At 36.7% G+C, this 27687-nt stretch overlaps 1 protein-coding gene across 5 annotated transcripts; it reads left to right on the forward strand.

The window, feature by feature from the left end:
* The first annotated feature begins 3957 nt into the window (after positions 1 to 3957).
* Positions 3958 to 27180, forward strand: LOC131075057 (protein RNA-directed DNA methylation 3). Of its 5 annotated transcripts, none has more exons than XM_059221649.1 (4): positions 3958 to 4352; positions 4453 to 5786; positions 21302 to 21383; positions 22032 to 22585. In XM_059221649.1, exons 2-4 carry the CDS (start codon positions 4480 to 4482, stop codon positions 22416 to 22418), a joined length of 1776 nt encoding a protein of 591 aa, XP_059077632.1. In that variant the 5' UTR covers positions 3958 to 4352; positions 4453 to 4479; the 3' UTR covers positions 22419 to 22585. The 5 variants fall into 5 exon arrangements, with proteins under 5 accessions (XP_059077632.1, XP_059077633.1, XP_059077636.1 ...); XM_059221650.1 differs by lacking the exon at positions 22032 to 22585 and adding an exon at positions 26928 to 27180 and having other exon boundaries at positions 3962 to 4352; XM_059221652.1 differs by having other exon boundaries at positions 3964 to 4352; positions 21915 to 22075.
* The last annotated feature ends 507 nt before the right edge of the window (positions 27181 to 27687 follow it).

Consider the following 27687-nt stretch of genomic DNA (forward strand, 5'->3'; position numbering starts at 1 on the left):
TCAGGCTTAATTTATCGGACCCCTGTGAAATTGTTAACTATATTTTTTCTAAAACCTACATCCTTAACATTCTCTGCGTGGTTTTGCTTATGTCCTCTGCTAAGAAAGAGCTCTCAGACTTGGCAATGGGGGGTGATAGAGTGCGCTACGAACCTGACAATCGTAATGATTTTAAGAAGGATGCCCTGGTTTGGAATTACTATGTGGAAGGTGGGATTGCGGATTTCATGGAGTGCCTTACTGGCCATGATGAGAAGCTCTCGATCCAGTTTGCGGCCTCTTGGTTTGGCAAAAAGGTCACGATTGGGGGTGTCTCTTTTGAGGTTTCAGAGGATTTTGTTGCTCAAGCGATGGGTCTCTCGCCACAAGGGAGAAAATGGAAGAGGACCAACCATGTGTCCAATAGTGAAGGCATGAAACATTTCTTCAGAAACAAGGATGAGTTGGTGAAATTGCAAGGTGGTTTTGCCCGTGAAGAGCTGAAGCACCCCTTGAACCAAATCTGCCTATTAATCATGAATGCTTTACTCTAGAAGGCCGCTTCAAGGTATTTTATTACTACCACATCCCTTTGCTCAATCACTTCTGTAATAATGATCTGCTTGATGAGCTGAGATATTAGCTCCTTTTATTTCTAGAACTCATAAGTTTTTGTCATGTTTTAATTTGTATAATGGGATGGTAATGATGTATTAAAGTTTGACTATATGCAATTTAGATGTTAACTGAACCCATTAAATCATGTTTCATCTTTGCTAGTTATTCCTGTTGCCATGCTAGTTATTCATGTTGCCATGTGATTTGTTCCTGTTGCCATACAGATTGTCATAGGTGATATCATGTGTGAAATGTATAAGCGTTATGATTAATTAAAATAGACATGTATATGCTTATATTTTCTCTCTTTTCAATTACAGGAATAAATGAGATGTTGCGGAGGAGGTTACCCTATCACATCGAGAAGGCAATTTGAGATATTCAAAGGGCGACTAAAAGTTCAAATCAACAAAGAGGATAATGGGCGTGAGGAACGAAAAAGAAGTAGCAGGGCGCGCAAGAATCATTTATGTCTGACTTTAGTGAGCACAATCTTGTAATACCGCCACGCTATATTCTTGGTTGTGGTTTGGTATAGATCCACACTTTTAGTGGCTTAACTCCGATTGTTCTTTGTCATGGATATTATCCGCCTCTTCTCATCGACGCGACCTTCATTATAGGAAGTTGTTGTAATTATTTAAAATAAGTGTCTTCGCCCCTTCTCTAAGTGAGAAAGAGGGGAACGAAGAACAAAAGAATTAGAAATAGAGTTGTAGAGTGTTTTAGTTTTCTTTCATTCTGAATGATCTATCAACTTTTGAAAAGCAATGAATAAAGTCATGTTATTCTGAGCACTTAGAGTTATCTTGGAAGCCTAGATACACTCACCCAAGGGGGGCCACTTGGTGAGTGTTCCTGAGCCTTTGTTAAATTTAGTTTTCCTTTTCTGCTACAGTAGATGTCATGGCATTGACTGTTTCTGCAGCCACTGGAAACAGATCCATTAACTGTTCCTACAGCCAAAGCAAACAGAGTAATTCCTGTTTGAAAGCTTTGGGATTAGTTAGCATTTCTTTAATTGAGTTTTATGTTAATGTAGAGTTTTCATGTAGCCATTTAGTTTTTTCAATTCTTGCTTTCTTATCCCAAATAGATTTTAGTTGCTACAGTAATGCAGGATAGCTATCACAGGAACTTAGTGCATATATAATGCAGACCCATTTCAAGTAATACGTCCCTGGGTTGATGAACAAATGAACTTCAATAATGGGGATAGTAACTTCACAGAGTAAATGTCCAAACTTTGGGTTGAGACTTTAACTATAGTTATTATTCCTATTGGTGAAGCAAACATCGCTTTGTTTACCTTTTTTCTTATTGCATTCTCTGGAAGCTTCTATTAAAGAAGCCCTGGACCCCAAGAATGGGGACAAGCCGCCAATTCCACTTCACCAAGGCCTTATTTATAAGCTCTATGATCACCATAGGTCTCTCTGCCCTTCTAGGAATTTAATGTTGGTTCATCCCTCTGCTTCAACTTCAAACCCTTTCACGGCCTTCCCTTGTGGCCTGGATTTGCCCAGTTTTCTCCAATTTGCGCAGAATGCCCTTGCGGCCGCCCAATTGCCCCCCTCTGTTTCTATCACTGAAATTACCCACTTTGTGCCCTCTCCCTCCACTGGCAAGGAAAAGTTTCTTACCCCCACCAAGGGCAAAGGGAAATCTCTGGCAAAGCGCAAGAGAATTGCCATAGATGATGACTCTTCATTAGATGATGCAGAGGAGGAAAACCCCTTTTTGGACATGGAAGGAAGGAGGAGATCCCACAGACTTGCGTCTAAGGGATCCTCGACGAAAAAAGTGAAAACCCAACATGTCTATGAGGCTGAAGAGGATTATATGGATGATAAGGAGGGGGAAGATCTTAAGGATGTGGACACTTTTGGGCCCCTATGGATGTTGGAAATGATAAGTTGGAAGGGGAACCTGTGGACCCTATCAACCTGGTGGACCTAGAGGAGGTCATGAATATGGTGGGCCTAGAGGATATGGGAACCTAGGTGGTTATTGTCCCTATTGAGGATGCGTTGAAGACGGTCAAAACTACCAAGGAGGATAGAGAGGACCTAGAAGTGGAGACGAGACACAATCTTGAGCATAACAGGGAGGGCAGTGTTGCTGATACTTTATTCCCTCAAGGGATCCCCACTATGAAGCAAATCCAACGGATCAACACTGAGGTCAAGATGATCTTAAACCAGATTGAAAGTTTGACACTGCTCCTTGATATGAAGGCCATTATTGACGAGGTAAAAGACCTGAAATGAAGGATGGATGTTTGTGATACCCAGATCATCAGTGTTAACAAATTTCGCCTGCAGGTTCTACACAGCTCGACTCTGACTCTCTCCCTCTTGAGAGAGCATATTGTAGCTAGTGATGCTGATAAGGAGGAGGCCAGGGAATTGTATATGTTCCTCTTCAATGAATGGAACAGGGTTGTGGATATGACTAACGTTCGCAAGTCGACCCCTTAGGTCTTTTTCTGCTGGTTTGGGTTGGGGTTGGTGTCCCTTGTTTTGTTGGTTCAAACTCTTGGTGTTTTTTGGTTCTAAAAGACTTTGGCTTTTAACTGTTTTTATGTTGTTATAGCATTGTTAGGGTGCTGTTAATAGTTCATGCTATGTAAAGGGTCAGTGCCTTAGTTCTCATTGCTTTTTTAATAAAAAACAATTACAAGACTTTTCTTGTTCAAAATGACAATTTAATTTTACATAATAATACCAAAATAGATCTGAAATAAAAAAATGTTGGTAATATATTAAACCATTTTTCTTGTTTCAAGATTATAGACTATATACTAACCACTCATACCATTTTTCTTGTTTCAAGATTATAGACTAACTGTATATACTAACCACTCATACCATTTTTTTGTTTCAAGATTATAGACTATATACTAACCACTCATACCATTTTTCTTGTTTCAAGATTATAGACTATATACTAACCACTCATACCATTTTTTTGTTTCAAGATTATAGACTATATACTAACCACTCATACCCATTTTTCATTTCAAGATTATAGACTATATACTAACCACTCATACCCATTTTTTGTTTCAAGATTATAGACTATATACTAACCACTCATACCATTTTTTTGTTTCAAGATTATAGACTATATACTAACCACTCATACCATTTTTCTTGTTTCAAGATTAACTGTATATACTAACCACTCACCTTTTTTTTTCTTTTCAATATGATTCTTAATATTATGATACTCATAGAAGTATTTCCCACTTTCAAAAAATAAGTAATATGGGATTTAATTTGTATTGTTTTGCCCATTCTTACATTTTGAGAAAATAAAGTAAAATCGTAGTGGCTAAAATTTATTTCAAAGATATTTAGGGTTTTTAGTAATATGAAATTTTATGTTCCCCGCGATAGTTAATCACTGTTCAATACACTGCTGTAAGAGACTTAAATCTTTTAAAAGGGTTGCAATCTCTGATTGCTGGAGTGCTTCATCTGTGTAAAAACCCGCCCAGCAGCCATGTCCTCCTCCTTTTTTGGAATCTATTTACAGACGGGCAAGTGAACAGAACTGGTCAGCATTGAAGAAAAACCTAGCACGGTGGCATCCAAGGATGGAAGGTATTCTCATGTAAAGTGGCCATGTACAGAGTAATGATTACCATCGTCATTGTCACTCATTGAACTCATGACAGGCAATCCAATCCCAGCCGCGGTTACGGTAACTGGTTTCTTGGGGTGCAGTAAACGGTTTTCAGAAATTTTCAGGTGGGCATACCCCTCAGCTAATGAATTGTTATTGTTATTACATATGTATCTGTGCATTCAGTGTACGGTAAGTGTGAATTTGTTCGCTTTGGAATGGCAGGTTATAGAGGTGAAAGGGGAGCTATAGATGAGCAGCTGGTGTTACCAGCCGCCGGGAATGGACGGTTGGGGTTGTCTGCCGCAGGAGGAGGATGAGGCAGGATGGCAATGGGGAAGGGGCGGGCGGGCTTCGCCGCGGGGAAGGGGCGGTCGGGGTTCTCTGTCATGGGGAAGGGGAAGGAGTGAACGGGGCGAGGATGGGGGAGGATGGGGACCGGGAAGGGGCGGAAGGGGTCCTGGTCGGGGTTCTCTGTCGTGGGGAAGGGGCGGTCGGGGTTCTCGGTCGTCGGGAAGGAGGGGACGGAGCTATGGACGGGGCTCTCCGAAGAGGAAGGATGAAGGAGGATGGGAATCTCGGCCGTGGAGAAGTAGCGGATGGGGTTCTCCGCTGCGGGAGGATGGAGGAGGATGCCTGGGAACGAGCGGATGGGGGGAGGATGGAGGAGGGTGCTTGGGAACGAGCGGATGGGAATGCGGAAGGAGCGGATGGGGTTCTCCGCCGCGGGAGGATGGAGGAGGATGCCTGGGAACGAGCGGATGGAATCCGCTGCGGGAATTGGATCTCGGATTTGTGGAGGAGGATGATGAAGGAGGAGAGGAACGGGAATCTCCGCCGACGGGAACGAACGAAGGGGTTCTGCTGCGGGAGGATGAAGGGGGAAGCGAATCTGTGGCGCCGGAGGAGGATGAATATGATTCTTCAGAGCATGATGATGTCGCCATGAGTTCACCAAGTGGGAGGAATTCAGTTGGGAGAAATCCCAAAGAAAATATCCAATCTTTACAATCCTCTCTGAAATCTGGCATTGATGAATATTTTAAAAAGTTTCAAGATATGGAAGCCGAATTAATCAGAGTGAAAGCAGATAAGGAGGAGTTGAGTGAAATAAAAAGAAAAACGGAAGCCGAATTAATCAGAGTGAAAGCAGATAAGGAGGAGTTGGGTGAAATAAAAAGAAAAACGGAAGCCGTATTAATCATAGCAAAGAGAGATATTAAGGAATTGGCTGAAAGAAACAAAAAGCTAGAGGAGGAGCTCAAGAGGGTTAAAGAAGGAGAAGAATCTATCAAAAAACTAGAGGAGCAGCTCAAGAGGGCTAAAGAAGGGGAAGAATCTAGCAGACAAAATCTTGAGCAAACAAGAAACAAGCTGCGGGAGCTCTCTACAACATTTGGTGCGATGAAAGAAGAATGCGACAAAGTATGTGATCAACAAGGAGCGGCTCCACAACTTAAGAAAAGAAAATATGTTCTTAAAGTTTTCGAGGTTAATGATTTGTTGAATTGTCCAATTTGCTGGGAACCGTGGAGTCAATCGGGAGAACATAATGCCTGGTATGTTGCAAATGGGTCTCAAATTAAAGTAATTTCTATTTCTTTTTCTCTTTTAATATGTCAAGTCATACAGTTTTCCATAACCAATTCAATAATCCAGTAATACTCAGTATATTTTATTTTTATTCAAAACTAGGGTCAGTTTTTTGGTTGTCCTATTGATCTATAAAAATATCTTTTTGATGTACATTCTGAACAGATATGAGAGATTTGCTAGGATTTTATGTCTCTTGTATTTGAAGAAAGGTTTTTTTTTTTTTTTAAAAAAGAGATTAATTAAAGTTTCTTAACATATAGTGGAAATCATTTGTTTGTTTATCTGTTGATACTAGTTTTATTATCTAATAGAGAGGGTCTTATAGTGGAGTATCTTAATTTTAAGTGTTCCAAAATCTTATGTGGATATTTCAAATTATTCTCAGTTTTGTACAGCAATTTACATGTCAAGTCTCTACTTATAAAATTTGGTTTTGGGTCCACATGGTCAAATATGATGCCACATCAGTATGTATTTTGTTGAGGTGCTCAAAATGATCCGAAAAAAAAATGAAGACTAAAAGGTGTGCACTACTCATGTTTAATTGTGTGTTGATGTGGCATCACCTTTGGAGATATGTATTGACATGACTATTTAAGTGCTCCACTATGATCATTTTGATCCGCTCCTTAACCATTTTAAGAGCTCACCCCACTATAGGACTGTCTCCCTTAAATGAATTTTTATTTTTTGAACACCTGATCCATATGTTAACCTGCCACCCCTTCCTACCTAGCAGCCTTAATAAATTTTAGTTGCTTGTGTTACCTTTTTTTGTGCTTCTTATGTCACATGTAATGGTAAATATTCCGAGGTTAAAGAGGAGGTTGGAGGAATGTAATGTACACACTTTAAAATAGGATTAAAATCCAAAAGAATAAAAATAAATTTTAAAATTAAAAGAATAAAATTAAATAATTAAAATTTAATTAAGTTAATGAATGGTCAAAAGGTATGAAATGAAAAGTTGTGCCTCTCTCAAATGTGAGGTATAAAAAAGGAGAAGACAACTTTATTTGAAAGGGGGCAAATTTTAATAAAAAATGAGGAATGCAAATCTAATCAATAAGACAACCATGAAGAGACATAACCCCTTTAAATGGATGCCTCTTTCCAAAGAGATGTGTCTCCTCAAAATATGCAAGCACAAAAGATATTGAACGGAAGAGGAATACAAGGAAAAAGGCCTTCTCAAGTAAGAGCAGGTCCAGAACAGAACCATGGCTGAAATAAATGCAGATGAAATAAGAATTCTAATATGTGAGTTGAAATCAGATGTGAAACTAAGGTAATAGTAGAAAAAGGAGATCTAGTTTGAAATATGATACAGTAGTTAATTCAGGAAGGATGCCATATTTATGAGGAAGAGAGAGTGGAGGATATAAGTCAAGAGGATTAAAGAAAGAAGAAAGAAATAAGAAGAAGAAAGGTTGTGACCCTTTCAAAAGGTAGAAATTATGAAAGATTGTGTTGTTTCAAAAGGTGGTAATTGTTAAGATTTGTGAATTAATAGATATGAAGAAAAGTTGTGACTTTTCCTTCATATTGTAAGTTACAAAAGGGAGAAGGTTTCATTTGAAGAAGACATAAAAAGGGAGATCAATTGAAAGAATAATATGTTATTGTCATAGACAACAATGAAAAATGGTGACACAAATCTTATGAAAGGTGGTGACCCTTTCACTTGTAAAGCATAAAGGAGAGATCATTCCAATTAAACATCATTACATCATCACTCATCAATGCATCAAGTAATCTATGAATCACCAAAGTTTGAATCAAACAATCTATCAATTGGTAAAGATCAATTCAATTAAGTGAATAAACAAGAAATCAAATCATCATCAATCAACATCTTGAAATCAGAAATCAATCATCAAATGTCTATCAAATCAATCAATTCATTATTCAAACATCATTCATTCAATCAAATCGTCGAATAAGAATATAATAATAATCAACAGTTCGAACCCTTAGAACAAGGGACAAATTCAGATTACTTAAGGCTACAATAATAATCAGATCTGATTCTAACTTATTGATAATTCAATATACCGTGGTAATGCAGAATTATGTTAGTTTAATATATATAAATTCATGGTGTATTTCTGTTGTATGTCAATAAACACTAAAATATAAATTTAATCTACCATAGCCTGTTACAAGGGAGTTGGGGAAGAAGTCTGCATTTTAGGGAGAACCGCTAAGGGCACCCTAGTGCAAGACCTTTCTCAACACCTGCGTTGAGGGACTATGGTTAAACAATTGGACATCCTCAGCCATAGAAGATTGGAGGGGGACTGCATGGTGGTAGAACAGATGTCCTAGGGCACTCTACCATGCCTCCCTTTGCCAATTCTTCTATGTCCGAGTTCACACAAGAAGTTGACTGGTTGAATGTATAGTTTCTTGCTCTAATTATAAATTCATCTCATAAACTGTGACTACAGCATTAGTTAAATGATTGCAGGTTTCATAATCAGTAATTAGCTAATTTAAGTAAAGAAATGTACTCCTAACTGTTTAATATGCTGGTGCCATTTGGTGTTTGTGAATTTAGGCCAAAACAGGGAGTGATCCAGCAACGGGACATTACAATAAGATCGTCTCCCTCATATGAATTTTTTATTTTTTGAACGCACGGCCTATATGTCAACTTGCCACCCCTTCCCACCTAGCAGCCTTAATAAATCTTCTGAACTTGAAAATATTTATTATTTTAGTTGCTTGTTGATTTTCCCAGGTTTTATTGGATGTGTTTTAATGTATATATCTGATTCAATCTGATACTTGCATTCTTGGAATTCTGTGTTTTCTCAAATTGAATAACATTATACTATATATAATCCTTTGGAGAGGCATGTCCTTGAACGGACATGTCTCTCCTTTAATTATAATAATTTAATCAATATTATAATGTTTCATCAATCAATTATTAATTTAGAATAATATAATAGATTAATATTGAATATTAAATTTTATATGATTAATGATAATATAATAATATAACATAATAATATATTATTATTAATCAACATATGTTATATGTATTCTAAATGATCATTCGACTGAAGCTACAAACATTAACACTCTCTCTTAGCTAGGGAGGATGATTAGACAGAATGTGTAGTGATCTCCCATGTCAACACTTATGGCCCTCACCATAGCTACACAAAACATAATTAACACTCCCTCTTAGCTAGGGAAGATAAAATCAATGCAAATGCATTAAGTCTAGATTAATTATGGAATAGAGAAAATATTATCTCACTATGATATTAGGAAGTATGGTATAAATAAGAATATCAAGGCACATGATATTCACCATAACTCAAAAATATCATCTCATGATATTGGGAGTATTTGCATCAACCATATGATGCTCATCACAGGGGACCATAGTCTCAAGGTGTGAATTTGCCTCCATCGGCGATTCTATTCACAAGCTCTTGCGTGGATTGCCTCTGTCGGCGATTCTATCCATAAGCTCTTGTGTGGATTGCCTCAGTCGGCGATTCTATCCACAAGCTCTCATGTGGATTGCCTTAGTCGGCGATTCTATCCACAAGCTCTTATGTGGATTGCCTCAGTTGGCGATTCTATCCATGAGCTCTCACGTGGATTGCCTCAGTCGGCGATTCTATCCACAAGCTCTTACGTGGATTGCCTCAGTCGGCGATTCTATCCATGAGCTCTCACGTGGATTGCCTCAGTCAACGATTCCGTCCATGAGCTCTCACGTGGATTGCCTCAGTCAACGATTCCGTCCATGAGCTCTCACGTGGATTGCTTCAGTTGGCGATTCTATCCACAAGCTCTTACGTGGATTGCCTCAGTCGACGATTCTATCCATGAGCTCTCACGTGGATTGCCTCAGTCGGCGATTCTATCCACAAGCTCTTAAGTGGATTGCCTCAGTCGTCGATTCTATCCACAAGCTCTTACGTGGATTGCCTCAGTCGGTGATTCTATCCACGAGCTCTCATGTGGATTGCCTCTGTCGGCGATTCTATCCACAAGCTCAAGTTATTGTAAGATCATCACCTTCTAATAACCTCAAAAATACAAGTGGAAATCATTTGGAAGTCGTCACTTCCTTATGATTTACACAGGGCCCATAAGGCATTAAATGATTTCATTAGTATAATAATCAATTGAATCAAGTTTTACCTTATAAGTGTTTCACCTTTAATAGTGAAAATCCCTCTCAATCACTATGATCGAAATTGTCACAATTTGATTGAACCATCTACTCCCTCTGAAGCTCAAGTTCTTGTATCGACCTCTTGTCCTCTTTTGAATTGTCAGACTCCCTCTGCATCTGGTCTCAATCATCAATTCGTTTATAAGCATCAATTTATTTCTTCCTTTAATTCAATTTTATTGTGCTTTCGTCCTGAAGGTATGTTAGAGAGAGATTACAAATAGCTCATAAACTAAATTATCTCGAACAGAAATACCAATGATAGAAGCATACACGATTTTACTAGCCAATATTATAGCATAAATTACAAACTCAATAATTCATGTGCCTTAATAAAACATGGAATACTTATCTTAAGTTTAAAACATTTCCTTTCATAAGGTGAGCCCGTATAAGAAATATCACGCATGAATCATCTCTTATCATAATTCCCTTTGAATGATGTATATATCTGATTCAATCTGATACTTGCATTCTTGGAATTCTATGTTTTCTCAAATTGAATAACATTATACTATATATATTCCTTTGGAGAGGCATGTCCTTGAACGAACATGTCTCTCCTTTAATAATAATAATTTAATCAATATTATAATGTTTCATCAATCAATTATTAATTTAGAATAATATAATAGATTAATATTGAATATTAAATTTTATATGATTAATAATAATATAATAATATAACATAATAATATATTATTATTAATCAACATATATTATATGTATTCTAAATGATCATTCGACTGAAGCTACAAACATTAACATTGCTTGTTACCTTTTCTGTGCTTCTTATGTCACATGTAATGTTTGAATATTCTGAGGTCAAGGGGAGGTTGGAGGAACCACTAAAGATGCTTGCTTCTTAATGTTTTGGTTTTTTTAATTGAGTTTGGACAATTTTGATTGATGTAGATTATTTCTATTTTTTAATGGAGGATTTTATATCATTCATAAAATTGTTTTGTTATGTGGTATATGAACATGAATCTATGGTGATATATTTGGCTGAAAGTTAATGACTGAAGGATACTTATGTTGATATGTTTTTGGCTGAAAGTTAATGACTGAAGGATACTTATGTTGATATGTTTTTGGCTGAAAGTTAATGATTGAAACTGAAAGGTATCTATTCTGCCAAATCACTAGGACACAATCTCTTCTCTATCCCATATATATCTTACCTCTGGGAGTTTGAACCTTGGTGGATGGTGTAATGAACATACCTTGACCCTCACCAATTGAGGTACAATTCTTTTCAGATTTCCATTTTTTTCCTCTTTAGTAAATGGGTAGTCTTAGTTTTCATGTTTAGTGTTGTGCCTATAGTATGATGTTTTTAGTTTTAATTTTCTTCTTTCTAAGTTTTCATTAGGGACACTAGTTTAGTAGAGTTGATGCTATATTGTTTCCACCCTTTTGATTGATAGGGGATAAGGTATCTTTTCATAATCATTGTATACTTATTTGTACCTCTTGTGAGCGTTTTCAATATTAAAGGAGAGGTGACAAAGTGTTGTTAATGGATGTGGGTATAGTTAAACAATTTAACATTGATTATTGATCCACTTGAGCATTGTTGGTATGAGAGAATCACAAGGACAATGACCATAATAGTTAGAAAAATATATTAGTGCAAACAGTTAGAGGTATATTGAAAAATGAATTTCAACATGTTAAGAGAGTAAGGAAGAGGTCAATCAATCTTCATATTGCAATAAATAGTGGCATGAGATGCTAAATATATAATATTGGCAAGTGTATTCATAGAAGAATGTATGTCAAAAGATTAAACATATAAAATACCCTAAAATACCAAAGCGAGATAATCCATGATTTTGATTACTTTCTTTATCCTTTTTATATCAAGAATCTCCATTATAATTATAATGATTAGAAAAATATTTTCTTATATCAGTGTTCCACGGGGATGCGTCCCCCCCTTTTTGGCCGCGTCTCAAAGACGGGGATGTCTTCGAGATGGGGGGACAAGGACGTGACGTCCCCCCACCATCTCGCTACCGCTACCCAAGCGCCGCTAGAGACGAGAAGACGTCTCCCGTTGCCCCCACATATATGCAATGTTTAAAATTAAAATTTTTAAAAAAGGTGACTTTTTTGGGGGTTAAGGGGTAATCCTAATTGGACGTGGGCCCCACCCTTTCCCCCAAAACAACACAAAACCATGTTTTTTTGTTGATTTCACTCTCATTTTGAAAGTGTTTTTTTTTCTAGCAAGCTGAAGAGGAGGAAAAACTTGTAGAAGATTGATTAAAGGGGTGCGAAAAGTGATTGCAAGTGTGATATGAGCGAGAAGAAGCAAGAAGAAGAGGAGGAAGAAGATTCTACTGCATTTTGGAGAGATTTTTCAAGCACAAGGTAGGGTTTTTTTTTTTTTTTTTTGGTTTTATTTTTTGATTTTCAATGTCATTTTTGGTTCTTTGTTTGTTTAGCTTTAATTTTTTTTTTTTTTTCTTATTCATCTCAAAATGAGATTTGATGTTGAATCTTGAGGGAATGCCCTCAAGATTCAACATCAAATTTAATTATTTTTATTTTTATTTTTGAAAAACAAATTTGAAATTTCAATTTTGAAAATAAAATTTACTATTTATGATTTTTTTTAATTTAAAAATAAAAATAAAAATAATAAAATTTGATGTTGAATCTTGACCATTCCAGGATCAGCTCCATGGTCACCCCCCTCATTTTCAAGTTCAAATTCTGAATCATTCTCACTATGAGAATGGATTTCCATCTCATCCTCACTCATGCCTTGGGAGCTCATTGTGAAATTGACACTGCATTTCACAAAATAAAAATAAATCAAGATTCAACATCAAATCTCTAGGCTGATTTTATTTTTATTTTTATTTTGTGAAATGCAGTGTCAATTTCACAATGAGCTCCCAAGGCATGAGTGAGGATGAGATGGAAATCCATTCTCATAGTGAGAATGATTCAGAATTTGAACTTGAAAATGAGGGGGTGACCATGGGGCTGATCTTGGAGCCCAATCTAGTTCTATGGCAAGTGCACTAGCTAGTACAGGTTGCCCTTCAGAGTTGTTGGCACTGTATGCTAGGGGTCCTTTTGATCCTAAGTCTCCTCTCAAACAGTTTGCTTCAAGAGTATCAGTACAAGGCACATCACATTCAAGTGGGGGAACAAGGAAGTGGAAGTGCAACATTTGTGACACTGAATGGTCTGGTAGCATTAGTAGGGTGAATGCACACTTTTTTTTTGGAGAGGAAAATATGTGAGACATTGTAAGTTTTTGGAGGAAGCTAAAAATATACAGGCTTTGAGGGGTTCCAGATGACACAAATATTTCAATGCCTACTACTTTGTCTGCTAGGGCAGCCCTTCAGCACAGCCATAATCCGCCACATACTTCTCATGCTTCGCAAATGGTAGGAATGATGTTTGGATCTCCATCCACTTCCACTTCTAGTGCCACCAGGGCAGGGAAACGTAGGTTGCAGACACCACAAAGTAACTCCATTGCTGATATGTTTAATGTGCAACTAAGAGATGAGATAGACCATTTCATGTTACACGGTCTCCTTATTATAGGGAGATGATGGCTATGGTGGCGAAGGGAGGACCATCTTATGTGCCACCATGGGAGACAAAAATGAGGACCTCGATCTTGGATAAATGCTATTCCAAGATCAATATTTTGATGTGTTGCTTTTTGTAACTAGGAAGCAAAATAAAAGATGAATTCTAATTGCCAAAGGCAACATTAGAATTCATTATAAATAGGGCTGGGCCCTATTCCAATATTATGTGAATCTTTATAGGGCTGGACCCTATCCTTATTGTATTATGTCCAAAACTAAAAGCCACACCTAGTCAAACGTATGGACCCAAAGTTATATCATTTTAGCATGTAACTTAGGCGCCAAAGATAGAACCCATATGTGGCGTGTAAACTAAAATATTGTTTGGCGCCAAAAGTTATTGAGCCGACCCAAAAGATGGGTCTCACATCTTGCATATATATACACGCAACAATTGCAAGTCATTCATATTATTCACCAAGGTGAAATACCTCTCTGCTCTATGCGAACTTCTTCAGTCATATGTGCGAATTATCTCAGCTAGTAGGTGCAAAGTTATTCAGACTTAAGGTGCGACAAAAGTGCAGATTTGGTGCGAACAGATTGCAGACCTGAGTAATACAAAAGTGCAGGCTTAAGGTGCGACAAAAGTGTAGATTTGGTGCAGACCTAAAGTGCACCAAAAGTGCAGATCTGGTGCAGATAAAAGTGCAAATCTAAGACCATCTTGTGTGCAGACCTAGCCATCAAAGGAGCATAAAACAGATTGCTGTTTGATCATCTTCATCAGCCCTAAGAGATAAGTGTTGTACTCAGAATGTTACATCTAATTTATAATCAGATCTGAGGATCACTTCATGTTGGGTTTTTTTCCTCCAAGAGGGAGGTTTCCCAGGGTAACTTGTGTTATGTGTCTATGTTGTTTCATGCATTCAACTTCTACTATGTTTGTTTAAATCTTCATTATTAATCATTTGACCTACAGGTTAATATAAGCTAGAAATTAACATTATCAAAGATACAATTCTGATTTTTTCTCTTACTGTTAATCTGAGATTTTAAAGTCAACATGGTATCAGAGCTAAGGTTATACTAACATTCAGATTTCAGTAAGCTTTTACTTTTAGGTGCTGTTCGTTTTCCAGATTAAGATAATGGCAGGGTTGAAGATAAAGGATAGACTTGATGGGGCACTCAATTTTACCTCATAGAAAGTTTGTACCCTTTGAGGGGAATGACTTACTAAATGTTTGGGAATCAGATTGAAGAATAAGGGCATTGACGAGTCCACATCAAAGGTATGAAGGATTCAATCAAATAAGTGTCTTCATTCCCCTGCTCTCAAGAAGGGTTCACTTCTCTTGAGCATTTGCATCGGTGTGCCTTGCTGTTATAACCCTAGTTGGGGTCTTATCTAAAGCTAAGGATGTTCTAACTATCACATCAAGAGTATTATCGAGGGTTTGCATATTTTCTAGGTTTTGTAATTATTTAAATTTCTTTGTGTCAAGTATTTTGGTCTAAATCCTAGATTGATATATATTTCGTGATTCTTAACCCTTGATGTGATCCGATCCACTATTAATGATGATTGAAGTTTTTTTTATTGAATGGTAGATTTATTTTGCTACTAGACATGCAACACTCTATTATTGGACCTAGGTGTTGTTGCTAGGCATGAAATGCCAATCTTCCCTTGTCCCATTGTTGTTGTTTTGTGTTACTTGATGGCACAAAAAGGACCTCTTCCGATTGGCTGTGATCATTCCATCACCCTGGCAAGGTATGTCTCTTATTGCTGGATGATTGGATCTATGTCTTCATAGGGCTTCTCTAGACAATGATATATCAATGCATTTATACACTTATAAGAACAACATATCATTGTTAATTGGTTATGATGATGCTTTGATGCTTTGTCCTACATAGTAGAGGTTAGTATGTGCTGCAGTAAATAGCATATGTAGGAAGAGTGAAAGATGAATGATTCAATAAGACAGTGGCTTCCTCATGTGATTAGCATTGAGGTTACTACAGGTTGAGGTAAGCATTTCATTTGTTAGTTTATTCTACTTCCATCAAAGCTGAATATAATTAGGATCTTATTCTGCTAAGTATGAAGATTCCATTCCATTTGATATTTATCAATCATATGTATGTGGTCAACTATATATTGTGATTGAGTCACTAAGGTTTATCAATTTCATTTGTTCAAATAACTTGGTTATGTACATCGCTTGCCTGAAACTGACATTTGTTCTTCTGATTAGTATATAAGGTTCCTTTCAGGCATGGCTATTTAGATGTTGACTAGTTTGTACATCAGCCTCTCATTTAACTCTCGCGGTCAAAGGTGAAGGGTAATGTTGGCCTCTCAGCCTTCAAAGATTCTTGGGCTTGAATAGCTTAAGGATGTTGGAGGATTACCAGCCAATGAAAGAGATAAGCTTTCTTTTATGATTAATTATATTTGATTTTAATTTTGATGGTTCTCTTCAAGTTAATATTTGATTCAAGTTTTGGAGGGAGCTTGAGATAGGTATGAAATTCCATACAAACCTTCAGCTCATCTCCTTACTGAAAAGATGACTAAAGGTACGTCATAGGGACCTTTCATAGAAAGTGAAAATAAGGGAAATGAAAATTTAGTATCTTTAGATTTATATGATGAGTGCTTTCTTTATTGATTCTTATATTTGATTGTCAAATGTTAAGGATTAAGAGGGAGTCCTCTAATGATTACTTGGTATGAAAGAATTGACAATCATTTGACAAGCCTAGGGTTTTGTAAAGTTCGGGTTTTGTAAAGTTCTAACATTTTTCTCTAAAGTATTTTTCTGATTTCATAAATGGATGAGTGTACTCTAACTGATGTCAATAGTCTAAACATTGGATATAAATTAGAATTATGTCAAGGATCCAACAAAATTATTCTAAGTCAATTATACTCTTGATATCTTGAGACTTAGAATGACAGATTGTAAAACTTATATGGAAACTAACTTGAAGAAGTTGAAGATGTCTGTAGCTAAATCTAATGTTGCAGATTCATTTGAAGACAAGCAGTTGGCGAGTGCCTCGTGAACAAGGCTAAGCATGATTGTTGCTAAGCATACCTCGAAATACTTTTCAAAGCACAGATGATTGTGAGTTGAAGTTGTAATCACCTTAGAAGATTATCTCAGGTTTTGATTGAACAAGAAATGCTACAGATAAGGAAGACAGTTCAAGCATTTCCTTCAACTTGGATACTCTATGATCCATTGGGCCTACTGTGAACAGTCCTCAGTTGCATTGAGTACTGCTGAAGCTAATTCACTGTTGCAAGTGTTGCCTCAAGAGAAGCAGTGTGGCTTCTCAAGATTCTTGTTAAAGTTGTTTTGATTTATTATCAAAATTGTATATAAACATCTGACAATTCAGTGTTTTTGACAGGTCAATTTTGTGTTGCAGATGCTCTCACCAAGTGTCTTGAAACTTGAGAGACAGACTTGGTAGTGTGGAAAATGAAGCCTTCGTTGAGAGGGAGTCTCAACCTCAGTAATACATTGTGTTGTATTAACCACCTTTTACGGTCAATGCAAGGTGGTATTGTACTCTTCTCAGGGAGAAGATCAAATGTAACCATCTTCTATGAGCAATGTAAGATGGTAGAAAAGATCCTCTCCACCCTCTACGGGCAATGTAAGGTGGATCCATTCTTTGCTTGTGTGTAAGATGGAGGATTATGTTTATTCCATTCTTTGCTTGTGTGCAAGATGGAAGATTATGTTTATTATGGATCCATTCTATGCATGTGTGCAAGATGGAAGATTATGATGTCACATTCTTCTCTGGGAGAAGATTGAGGTAAAGGTATTGCATTCTTCTCTGGGAGAAGATTAAGGAGGATACTTATGTGCAAAATGGAAATAAAGATGGTGTTGCAATCTTCTCTGAGAGAACATTAAAATTGAAAGTTCTCCTTCATCCTTAGCAGGCAATGAATGATGGACATCATGGGAAGAGTCCACGATGTGCATGAATATACTTATGTATGAATTCATGACTTGTAGGCGTGCATGTTAAAGTTTGGATTCATCCTCTACAGGGAATGCAAGATGGATACTATGGGCTATTATTATGTGATGTTATTACAAGCTACTTATTGTGATCCTCTCTAAGGAGTATTGAAGTTGATAGCTAAGTTCGGATTACAAATTGAACATTGAATGTATTACTTAGAGTTGGGCACTAATCACGTAACTTGGATGTAAGATTATTTTTCTCCCTAGTTAAGAGGGAGTGTTGATTTTTTGTAACTAGGAAGCAAAATAAAAGATGAATTCTAATTGCCAAAGGCAACATTAGAATCCATTATAAATAGGGCTGGGCCCTATTCCAATATTATGTGAATCTTTATAGGGCTGGACCCTATCCTTATTGTATTATGTCCAAAACTAAAAGCCACACCTAGTCAAACGTATGGACCCAAAGTCATATCATTTAGCATGTAACTTAGGCGCCAAAGATAGGACCCATATGTGGCGTGTAAACTAAAATATTGTTTGGCGCCAAAAGTTATTAAGCCGACTCAAAAGATGGGTCTCACATCTTGCATATATATACAAGCAACAATTGCAAGTCATTCATATTATTCATCAAGGTGAAATACCTCTCTGCTCTATGCGAACTTCTTCAGTCATATGTGCGAATTATCTCAGCTAGTAGGTGCAAAGTTATCCAGACTTAAGGTCCGACAAAAGTGCAGATTTGGTGCAGACCTAAAGTGCACCAAAAGTGCAAATCTGGTGCGGATAAAAGTGCAAATCTAAGACTATCTTGTGTGTAGACCTAGCCATCAAAGGAGCATAAAACAGATTGCTGTTTGATCATCTTCATCAGCCCCAAGAGATAAGTGTTGTACTCAGAATGTTACATCTAATTTATAATCAGATCTGAGGATCACTTCATGCTGGGTTTTTTTCCTCCAAGAGGGAGGTTTCCCAGGGTAACTTGTGTTATGTGTCTATGTTGTTTCATGCATTCAACTTCTACTATGTTTGTTTAAATCTTCATTATTAATCATTTATCATACAGGTTAATATAAGCTAGAAATTAACATTATCAAAGATACAATTCTGATTTTTGTTTTTACTGTTAATCTGAGATTTTAAAGTCAACACTTATGTGCCACCATGGGAGACGAAAATGAGGACCTCGATCTTGGATAAATGCTATTCCAAGATCAATATTTTGATGGAGAAGATGAAGGCATGTTGGGTGGCATCAGGGTGCAACATAGTTATGGATGGGTGGACGGACATTAGCCATCGCCCACTCATCAACATCATGATCACAGGTGCAGAGGGCCCATACTTCCTTAGAGTTGTTGATTGTACAGGGCATCGTAAAGATTCTGATTTCCAGTTTCAGGTCCTTAGGGAGGCTATTGAGGAGGTTGGGCCACAAAATGTGGTTCAAGTAGTGACAGATGCAGCCCATGTGTGTAGAGCAGCAAGGACACTTATTGAGACAGCTTATAGACACATTTGGTGGACCCCATGTTGTGTGCATGTCGTGAACAATGCACTCAAGGACATGGGGAAGATTGATGGGAGAGATGTGCAAATGTTTATCTGCAACCACCAGACTTCATATGCACTCTTCAGGACTTTGGCAAAGGAGGAGTACTTTAAACCAGTTGAGACTAGATATGCATCCTATTTCATTCTCTTGGAGAGAATGATTGAGTTGCAAGAGGCATTGCAACTCATGGTTATGACTAATGAGTGGAATAGGTGGGCTGAGGCCAAGACAAAGTAGGGGAGGACGGTGAAGGAGATAGTGAAGAGTGATGTGTTTTGGACTGATGCGAAATACATTGTCTCCATCATTTCTCGTGTATTCCAAGTGATCGGATATGGGGATGGGGATGCACCTAACCTTGGAGAGGTGTATGAGTGCATTGACTCTATGCTTGACCAGATGAGGGCAGTTGTGCGAGTGAAGGACCCCTCTCTAACATTCTACAATGAGCAAATTCGGCCTATCGTTCAACGTAGATGGGACAAGTTGAACACTCCTTTGCATATGGCTGCCTTTGCCTTGAATCCTAAGTGGATCGGGTAGAGTGACACCGATTCAGGAAGATGAGGTGAAGGCAGGTTTCTTTAGGTGCGTAGAGAAGATGTTTGATTCCAAAGATGTCGACACAACTCGCATTGAGTGGGGAAGATTTGCCACTCTTAGAGGTTATTCAGATGCGGCAAAGATGGATATAGAAACTATGACATAGGAGGACCCACTTTTGTGGTGGAATTGTCATGGCCCGAAATCTTTGACCACCACTCTAGCCATCTGTCTACTATCCTAGGTTTCCAGTTCTTCAGTTGGTGAGAGGAACTGGTCTACATATAGCTTCATCCACTCTCTTAAGAGGAACAAACTTACTTGTAATAGAGCAGAGAAGCTTGTGGCTGTACACAGTGCTTTGCGTCTCATGGACTGCAAGACACTTGTGTACAAGGAGAGTCCAGCGACATGATGGGATGTAGAGCCAGAGGAGCCTTCACAGATTGATGAGGACGATCCTACCACTTCAGATGCAGGGCTAGATGGTGTGAGCTTGAGGGATTTTGATCTTCAAGAGTCCAACAGTTCTAGTGAGGAGGAGTTTGGAGATGATTAGAGGCCTCCATTAGCTACATTTTGAGTTTTGTCATTTTGTCTTTGACTTTAGTTTCTTTTGTAATGCTATTGCTATTAGTATTTGTATTTGGCTACTCATTGAAATGATGAATCATGTAATCATCTTTATTATTAAAGACTTTGCAATGGGATCAGACATTCATATTTTCCTTTTTCGATATAATAGAAACCTCCAATTTGACAATTCCATATGTCAAATTTTATTTAGCAATTAGCTTTGAAGAAATCTTGGTATTTAGATTTAGTATTTCAAATTTCTTATAGTTTCATTTGAAATGTAATTCTTATATTGTTATACTGTCATACATCTTTTCAAAACTAGTTTTTCAAGTACTATATGTATATGTATAACTATATCAGCACCACTACCCCGCCGCCCCTTGCCACCATCCCCCCGCCGTCCCCCGACTTAGGCCCTTGGTCCCCCCCTCCTGGAAACCCGTCCCCCCATCCCCAACGCCGGTGGAACACTATCTTATATATTAATATATCAAATTAATGTCAATAAATTTTTTATTAGGAAGTGACTTTCTCCTCTTAAATATTGTTTTTGTTATTTAATTTTTACATCTTTTAATTATTTTAATGGCCTGATTTTTAAATAGAATTTTTTTGAAGTTTTTTTTTGGTGCCAAAATCCTGCGATCCAGCCCAGTAAGGGCCCGTGCATTACATATACCGTATAAACAGTGTGTTTGAAGAGTCTAACCCAAGACCAATGGGGAGCAAACCCACTGCCCAAGCCAACTCTCCTATGCATCGTGGGCTAGAATTTAAAAAAAAATTGTAATCAATTTAATTGATGTCCTTATCAATCCATTCTGGTTGTTTTTAAAATTTATAGATATACAATATTTTATAAGATAAAATATAGAATTATTTTATTTAATATTCTAATTTTAGAATTGTAAAGGGAAAACAATGGCTTTCATGTTTCGTTCTGTGTGGGTATGTGTTCTTTTATTGTCTTAGCTAATAAGAAAGAATTCTAATATTCTTAAATTTCGTGGAACTCCAGTTCTCTTTCGTGTGGCCATTTCTTTGGCAAATCATGTATAACACGATGGATTTCAAGTGATGGAAATCGCAGTTTCTCCAGTGTAAGTGAAACTTAATTCTTATTTATCTTCTTATTGTTTTGTTTGATTTAATTACATACCCGTTTCAGTCTTATTAAACTTCTATATAAATGAATACAGTGTCCAGTATGCTCCAGTAGAGTTACTTTAAGTGATATAAGACATCACTATGCATCTCAAATTTATGACAAGGGAGGTGAAACTTGAACATGCAGAAAGTCAGTTCTATCGATGTACTTACCAGAGCATTTATGATACTGTCTTTGTTAAGGGAAGCTCATGCTCTGTATCCGACTATGATTAGTTTCAATTTTGAAAATCTAAGATTGTGTTGTAAATGGGTAATCAGGAACTTCAAAAGCTATAATTTTGAATTAGTCAGAAAATTGTTCTATTTAACACAGTAAACTTTATACATATCAGGGTCTCCTGATATGGTGGTAAATTTGTATATATTACGTTTTGAAATACAATAATGGAGAGATTAATGTTTTTTTTCCTTATTTTTTTAATGGTATGTGTTCTGCTTTGTTCTTGAATTGGGAACTTTAGCTGGCATCTTAGAAAACATATCCTTCCAATATTGGTTGCTGCAAATTTCGATATGGGGATGGGGATGCACCTAACCTTGGAGAGGTGTATGAGTGCATCGACTCTATGCTTGACCAGATGAGGGCTGCTGTGCGAGTGAAGGACCTCTCTCTAGCATTCTACAATGAGCAAATCCAGCCTATCATTCAGCGTAGATGGGACAAGTTGAACACTCCTTTGCATATGGTTGCCTTTGCCTTGAATCCTAAGTGGTACAAGGCTAGATCGGGTAGAGTGTCACCGATTCAGGATGATGAGGTGAAGGCAGGTTTCTTTAGGTGCGTAGAGAAGATGTTTGATTCCAGAGATGCCGACATAATTCGCACTGAGTGGGGAAGATTTGCCACTCTTAGAGGTTATTCAGATGCAACAAAGATGAATTTAGAAACTATGGCACAGGAGGACCCAGTTTTGTGGTGGAATTGTCATGGCCCGAAATCTTTGACAATTCCACCACAAAACTAAGATTGTGTTGTAAATGGGTAATCAGGAACTTCAAAAGCTATAATTTTGAATTGGTCAGAAAATTGTTCTATTTAACACAGTAAACTTTATACATATCAGGGTCTCCTGATCTGGTAAATTTGTATATATTACGTTTTGTAATACAATAATGGGGAGATTAATGTTTTTTTTCCTTATTTTTTTAATGGTATGTTTTCTGCTTTGTTCTTGAATTGGGAACTTTAGCTGGCATCTTAGAAAACATATCCTTCCAATATCGGTTGCAAAATAGTAAATAGTTCTTGAATTGGGAACTTTAGCTGGCAAAATAGTAAATAGTTTTTGTATAACTAAAAGTAAATAAATCAATACAATTACATCTTCTTCTTCCCAACTCTAGTAAAAACTAAGGGAGAGGTAGAACTAGAGGGTTTAGTCCTAGAAGTCTGTTGTGGGCGTGAGTGTGCCTCCTCGTTCGGTATGACTGGTTCAAGTTGTGGCTCATCCTCCATCTTAGATGTACCTTTGTCTCTAGCTGCACCTGGCATTGACAATGACTCCTCATCCTCCTTAATGTCATCCAGTGTGAAATTAAATCCACCCCCCTCCTCCATAGCCTACCTCTTCAAATCATAGATGTCATCCTCTATAAACAATGAAGGCTGCTCCTGTGATATCCAGTCACTGTAAGGATCTATATCATCCAAATCAATTGGACCAGTTGGTGCTTCCTCTACCTTATGCGCAACTGAAGATCATATTGCACAAAGACAAGGTCATTGAGGTGTTTTTGAGCTAACTTGCTCCTCTTTTTCGTGTCGATGGCTTCAAACAAGCCCCAATTGCGCTCACAATTGGGTGAACTACAAGTTTGACATAAGCTTCTAAACGCAATTTTTTTGAGATTTGGGGTATGTCCACCCCAACTTTTCCACCAAGCATCTGCAAATTAAAATTAGGTTGAGGGTAGCACCCCTCGCCAGGGTTTGAGGGTGAGAAAGAGAGGGCTAGAGAGATAGGACTAGATCTTGGGGAAGAGAGGAGAGAGTAAGATAGAGAGTGGTAGAGAGGGGGATAGAGGAAGAGTGATAGGGAGATTGATAGGTCTAAAATTTGGGGCAAATACAGTGATTGAGATAGAGAGAGCGAGAGAATGTTGATAGGAGCACACCGATTACTGAAATTTGACTAAGTCTAAAAAATTAAAAGATCTAAAACCTAGAATTTGCATTATAACTCCTAGAGATCTGAAACCACTCTCAAACATCCTACCAATATATGCATGTCACTTATATTTAAATGTTATATTTCATGTATATATTCTCATGAAGAGTGAAACTGACCTGAAAAAAAAAATGAGAGAATTTTTTTGACATGTTTGGGCCTGTTTTTTAGTGTTGCCAAGATTTTTTTTTATAGAAACTAAGTTTTTGTGAAAAACTCGTCAGAACTCAGCAAGTTTTTATGACGAGTAAAAGTTGTAAAAACTCGCTTTGAAAAAAAACTCGCAAATTTGCAACTACTCTGCGAGTAGTTGCACAATATACCCAACAAAGATGTTCCATTTTGTATTCTTTCAAAATGCTAATGCAGTTGGAATACACCAAGCATTATCTGGCTTCTTGCTGTTTCATTTGTTGGATATTGAAGGTCTTTTGAAATTCAGAACTTTTGTGAGTGTAGTAATAAAGTTAAAGAAGATTCACATTTGAATTCACGAAATTATTCAAGTTTCAATTTGATAATCACATTTGAGTTCTAGTCGTGCGAGGGGGCGTGTAGGGATTTTCTCCTTTCCTACCCTGTCACGGTTTCTGTGCCCATTGTTTGCGTGGATTAGGACACTGGGTCTGGGGCTCCTGTGTGTTGTCAGAGGCTACATGTGCTGCTAATATTGGGTGTTGAGATATTGTTTTGGAGGGTGTTTCCAGTGGACATGCTTTGAATGCTACTTTTCAATTCATAGTCTCTCTATTGGCTCTTGACTTGGAGGCTGAGTTGGAGGGGCAAGGTATTCCATTGTGACCCTACTTTTCGCTTGTTTTTACAGTGCGATTCCCAGTTGCTATTTTGGACTTGGAGGGAGGGGAGTTATCCAATGTAGTGATTATGGTTTGCGGAGTGGGATTTGAAATTTGAAATGTTGAAAAAAAATTCATATAATTTAATCTTGAAATTCTATTATCATTATAAATAGTGGAAATCTAATATCATTGAAAGGTAATTTAAGACACAAAGGATTTTTTTGAATTAGCCTTTGATAACAATTGGGTTTGTTGGACGAAATATTGGTCAGAAACTGTCATGTGGACAACTCTACTGCTCAACCTTTTTCTTCGGATCCTGCTGAAGAATGAAACAGTTTGTAGCTTAATGCTCTGATGCCATTGTTTATTGAGATTCCTCGTTGGCGAGTGCTCTTATTGGGAAGTTGTTAGTTGCTAGGCACACGAAGTTAGGTTTCTATAGTACGATCAAGTTACCAAAGTAGCTTATATATGCTTAAAAAGAGATTTTTTATATTTATTTTGATTAATAAGAGCTGAAATACACTATCTTGTCTCTGTTAATTTCCTACAACTGTTTCACAGACACCTAACAGATCCCTATGCAGACATCAATATATGCCTCAAGGTCCAAGTGACTCTACTACTTTGTCTCCAAGTGACTACCACTTTGTCTGACACAGGAATGACGTGATATAAAGTTGGAAAGGTCTTTGCTTAACGGAATAACCAGCCAGACATTTTAGTTGGTTGCTAATTTTTGCACTTGAAGATCTTTGTAGAGAAATTTATCTGATGGTTAAACTTACCACTGAAATTAGCTATAGATTTTAGGATCTGTATACTTCTATTATATTTATCAACAGGAATGGGAGAGCATTAATTACCTAGAGTTTAAACTACTTGTATATGCTATAGTTTATAGTATATTCTGCTATAATGAATCTGAAATGGCTGTGCATTTGGGGTTAACGTTTGCATTAGTCCACATAAAATCTACTTTATGCAGTTCATGATGGACAATTGGAATTCATACTGTTGTATTTATGCTGCCCTTTGTATGCATCGTATTTGCATGAAGGCTGTTGAACTTTTTCTGCAGTGTAGTGAAGAATCTATATACTAACAGAGTCCTTCACCACTCACATACTGAGTTACCGGTTTTCTCACATATCGGCTTACTGGTTTTTCTTTGGTTATCCATATTTTTTTAGTCACTCTATTTTAGCTACGTTGAAGGTATTTGAGATTTTAGCTTGGTCTGGTTTTTCTTTTCATCATGGTTCAGCTAGGAGAATTGCTGTTGGTTATCCATACATCCTTAACTACGCTGTAGGTGTTTGCGATCCTAGTTTGGTCTGGTTCTGCTGACTTGGGTTCTGTACTGCATTAAACTTTTTACAGTCCAGTTAAGAGATTTGCTACTAGAGTATTTTAGTACTGAAATGTTTCATAGTCCAGTTAAAAGATTTACTACTGGAATGTTTTACCATTGAATTGCTGACCTTTTTGTGACCGATTCGTCGTTGATTTGAATGTAACTCATTTAGTTAAAACGCATGTTTGTAATTACAGGTCTTTAAATTGACTGGGTTGTCTATTCAGCATGAGTGCTGAAATGTAAGAAATGATTGATTTAGATACTAAGAAATCGACTCATTGCCCAAATGTAAGATTGAGCAAATGTGATGTTGGATGAGTTTATGGGTCAAATTTGAAGAGTTGTATTGTATTGGAATTTTTCAAAATGTTAAATCTAAATCAAAGAGTTATTTGTAAATGAAATTCACAAAATTAAAAAGGTTAAAAAAAAAAACTGATTTAGGTACTAACAAAAGAAGATAAAAATTTAGATACAATATGTTGGTGCATATTGCATATCCTATTGTATTACAATTAAATGTCAACAAAATTCAACATTCAAATTTGAAAGAGACATTCTATTGAAATTTATCATATGCAAAATATAAATCAAAGATTTATTTTGAAAAAATTACATACAATATGCTGCTAGATATTCTACTATATCAAAATTTAAAATTCAAATTTTGAAAAGATATATTTTATTGAAATTAATCAAAATATAAAATATAAATTATAAAATAACAAGTTACTCATAAATTTTGTGGGAAAAAAACTGATTTAAAAAACATAAAATTTAGAATATAAAATGCTGCATGCAAAACTACATGCAAATATAGATGTTGATCTATGTTATATTGGGATAATGCATACATTCTTGTAGTCATAGATATGAATGTTGAAACAATTTGTTATCCTACCACAAGTAGTGTACAACACCACTATCTAACAACTTTATACTTTCTTTCAAATAAAAAAATCATTGAAGTTCAGTCTTGGCATGCATTACAATGTTAGTTCTGTTTTTATTAGACAAGTTATTCTAAAGCATATTTGGAAGGCTAGATGTTTTGTAGTGTTTTCTAAAAACTTTTATGAGACAACTGACACTAAAAGGCTTTACTTTCCCATTTTTCTACATGTGGTCTTTTTGTTTTCGCAGCCCCAATCTAAGAATGCTGAAGCCATGGACCAGCTTCTAGAAATTAAACAGCAGGCGTTACGATTTCAGTTTGATAACAATATTTGTCAATGTAAAGTTGTTTAATATATGAAATGAATGTCTCTCTGCGCCATCTAGTGACAAGTTTGTGCTCTTGGTCAGACAATGTTTTATTTCCTTAAGCTACTTGTTGGTAGCTATCATTCTTTGTAATCTACATTGATTCAATATAAAAAAAGTCATTTAAAAAGCATTGCATCTCGTACTACATACACAGGTTCTTTATAATATTAACATTTAAGAAGTGCTAGGTAATAAGTGTGTAAGCAATGAGAAGCTTCTCACTATGATGATACACAATCTTAAGTTCATCCATCCTATCATAAAGCACAAAGCATCTCTCTAAACAAACCCTACATCCTCTTACTGCTTAACCAATGTCTTTAGCACTCCATAGATATCCTCCATTTGTGGGTGTAACCTATATTTGACATGAATGCATGCATTCTTATTGACATTACACAATAAGTATGCTCGCTCAATTTTATGTTGTATTAAATTGTAGCTTCTAACATGTAGACCCTAAATTTTTAGCAAGGATTAGATATAAGTGATTTCAGATACTTTTAATTGGTTGTAATATTTGTAAAATCAAGCGTTTTAATATTTTTGATAGGTAGGAAAATAGCAAGATTTTCATGGCTTGTTATGGATGTAAAAATATTTTTTTTGGGCATGTAGTGAGTAGGTGGATATGTGA

This window comes from Cryptomeria japonica, chromosome 5 (assembly GCF_030272615.1).
Source record: "Cryptomeria japonica chromosome 5, Sugi_1.0, whole genome shotgun sequence".
Classification (NCBI taxonomy): Eukaryota; Viridiplantae; Streptophyta; class Pinopsida; order Cupressales; family Cupressaceae; genus Cryptomeria; species Cryptomeria japonica.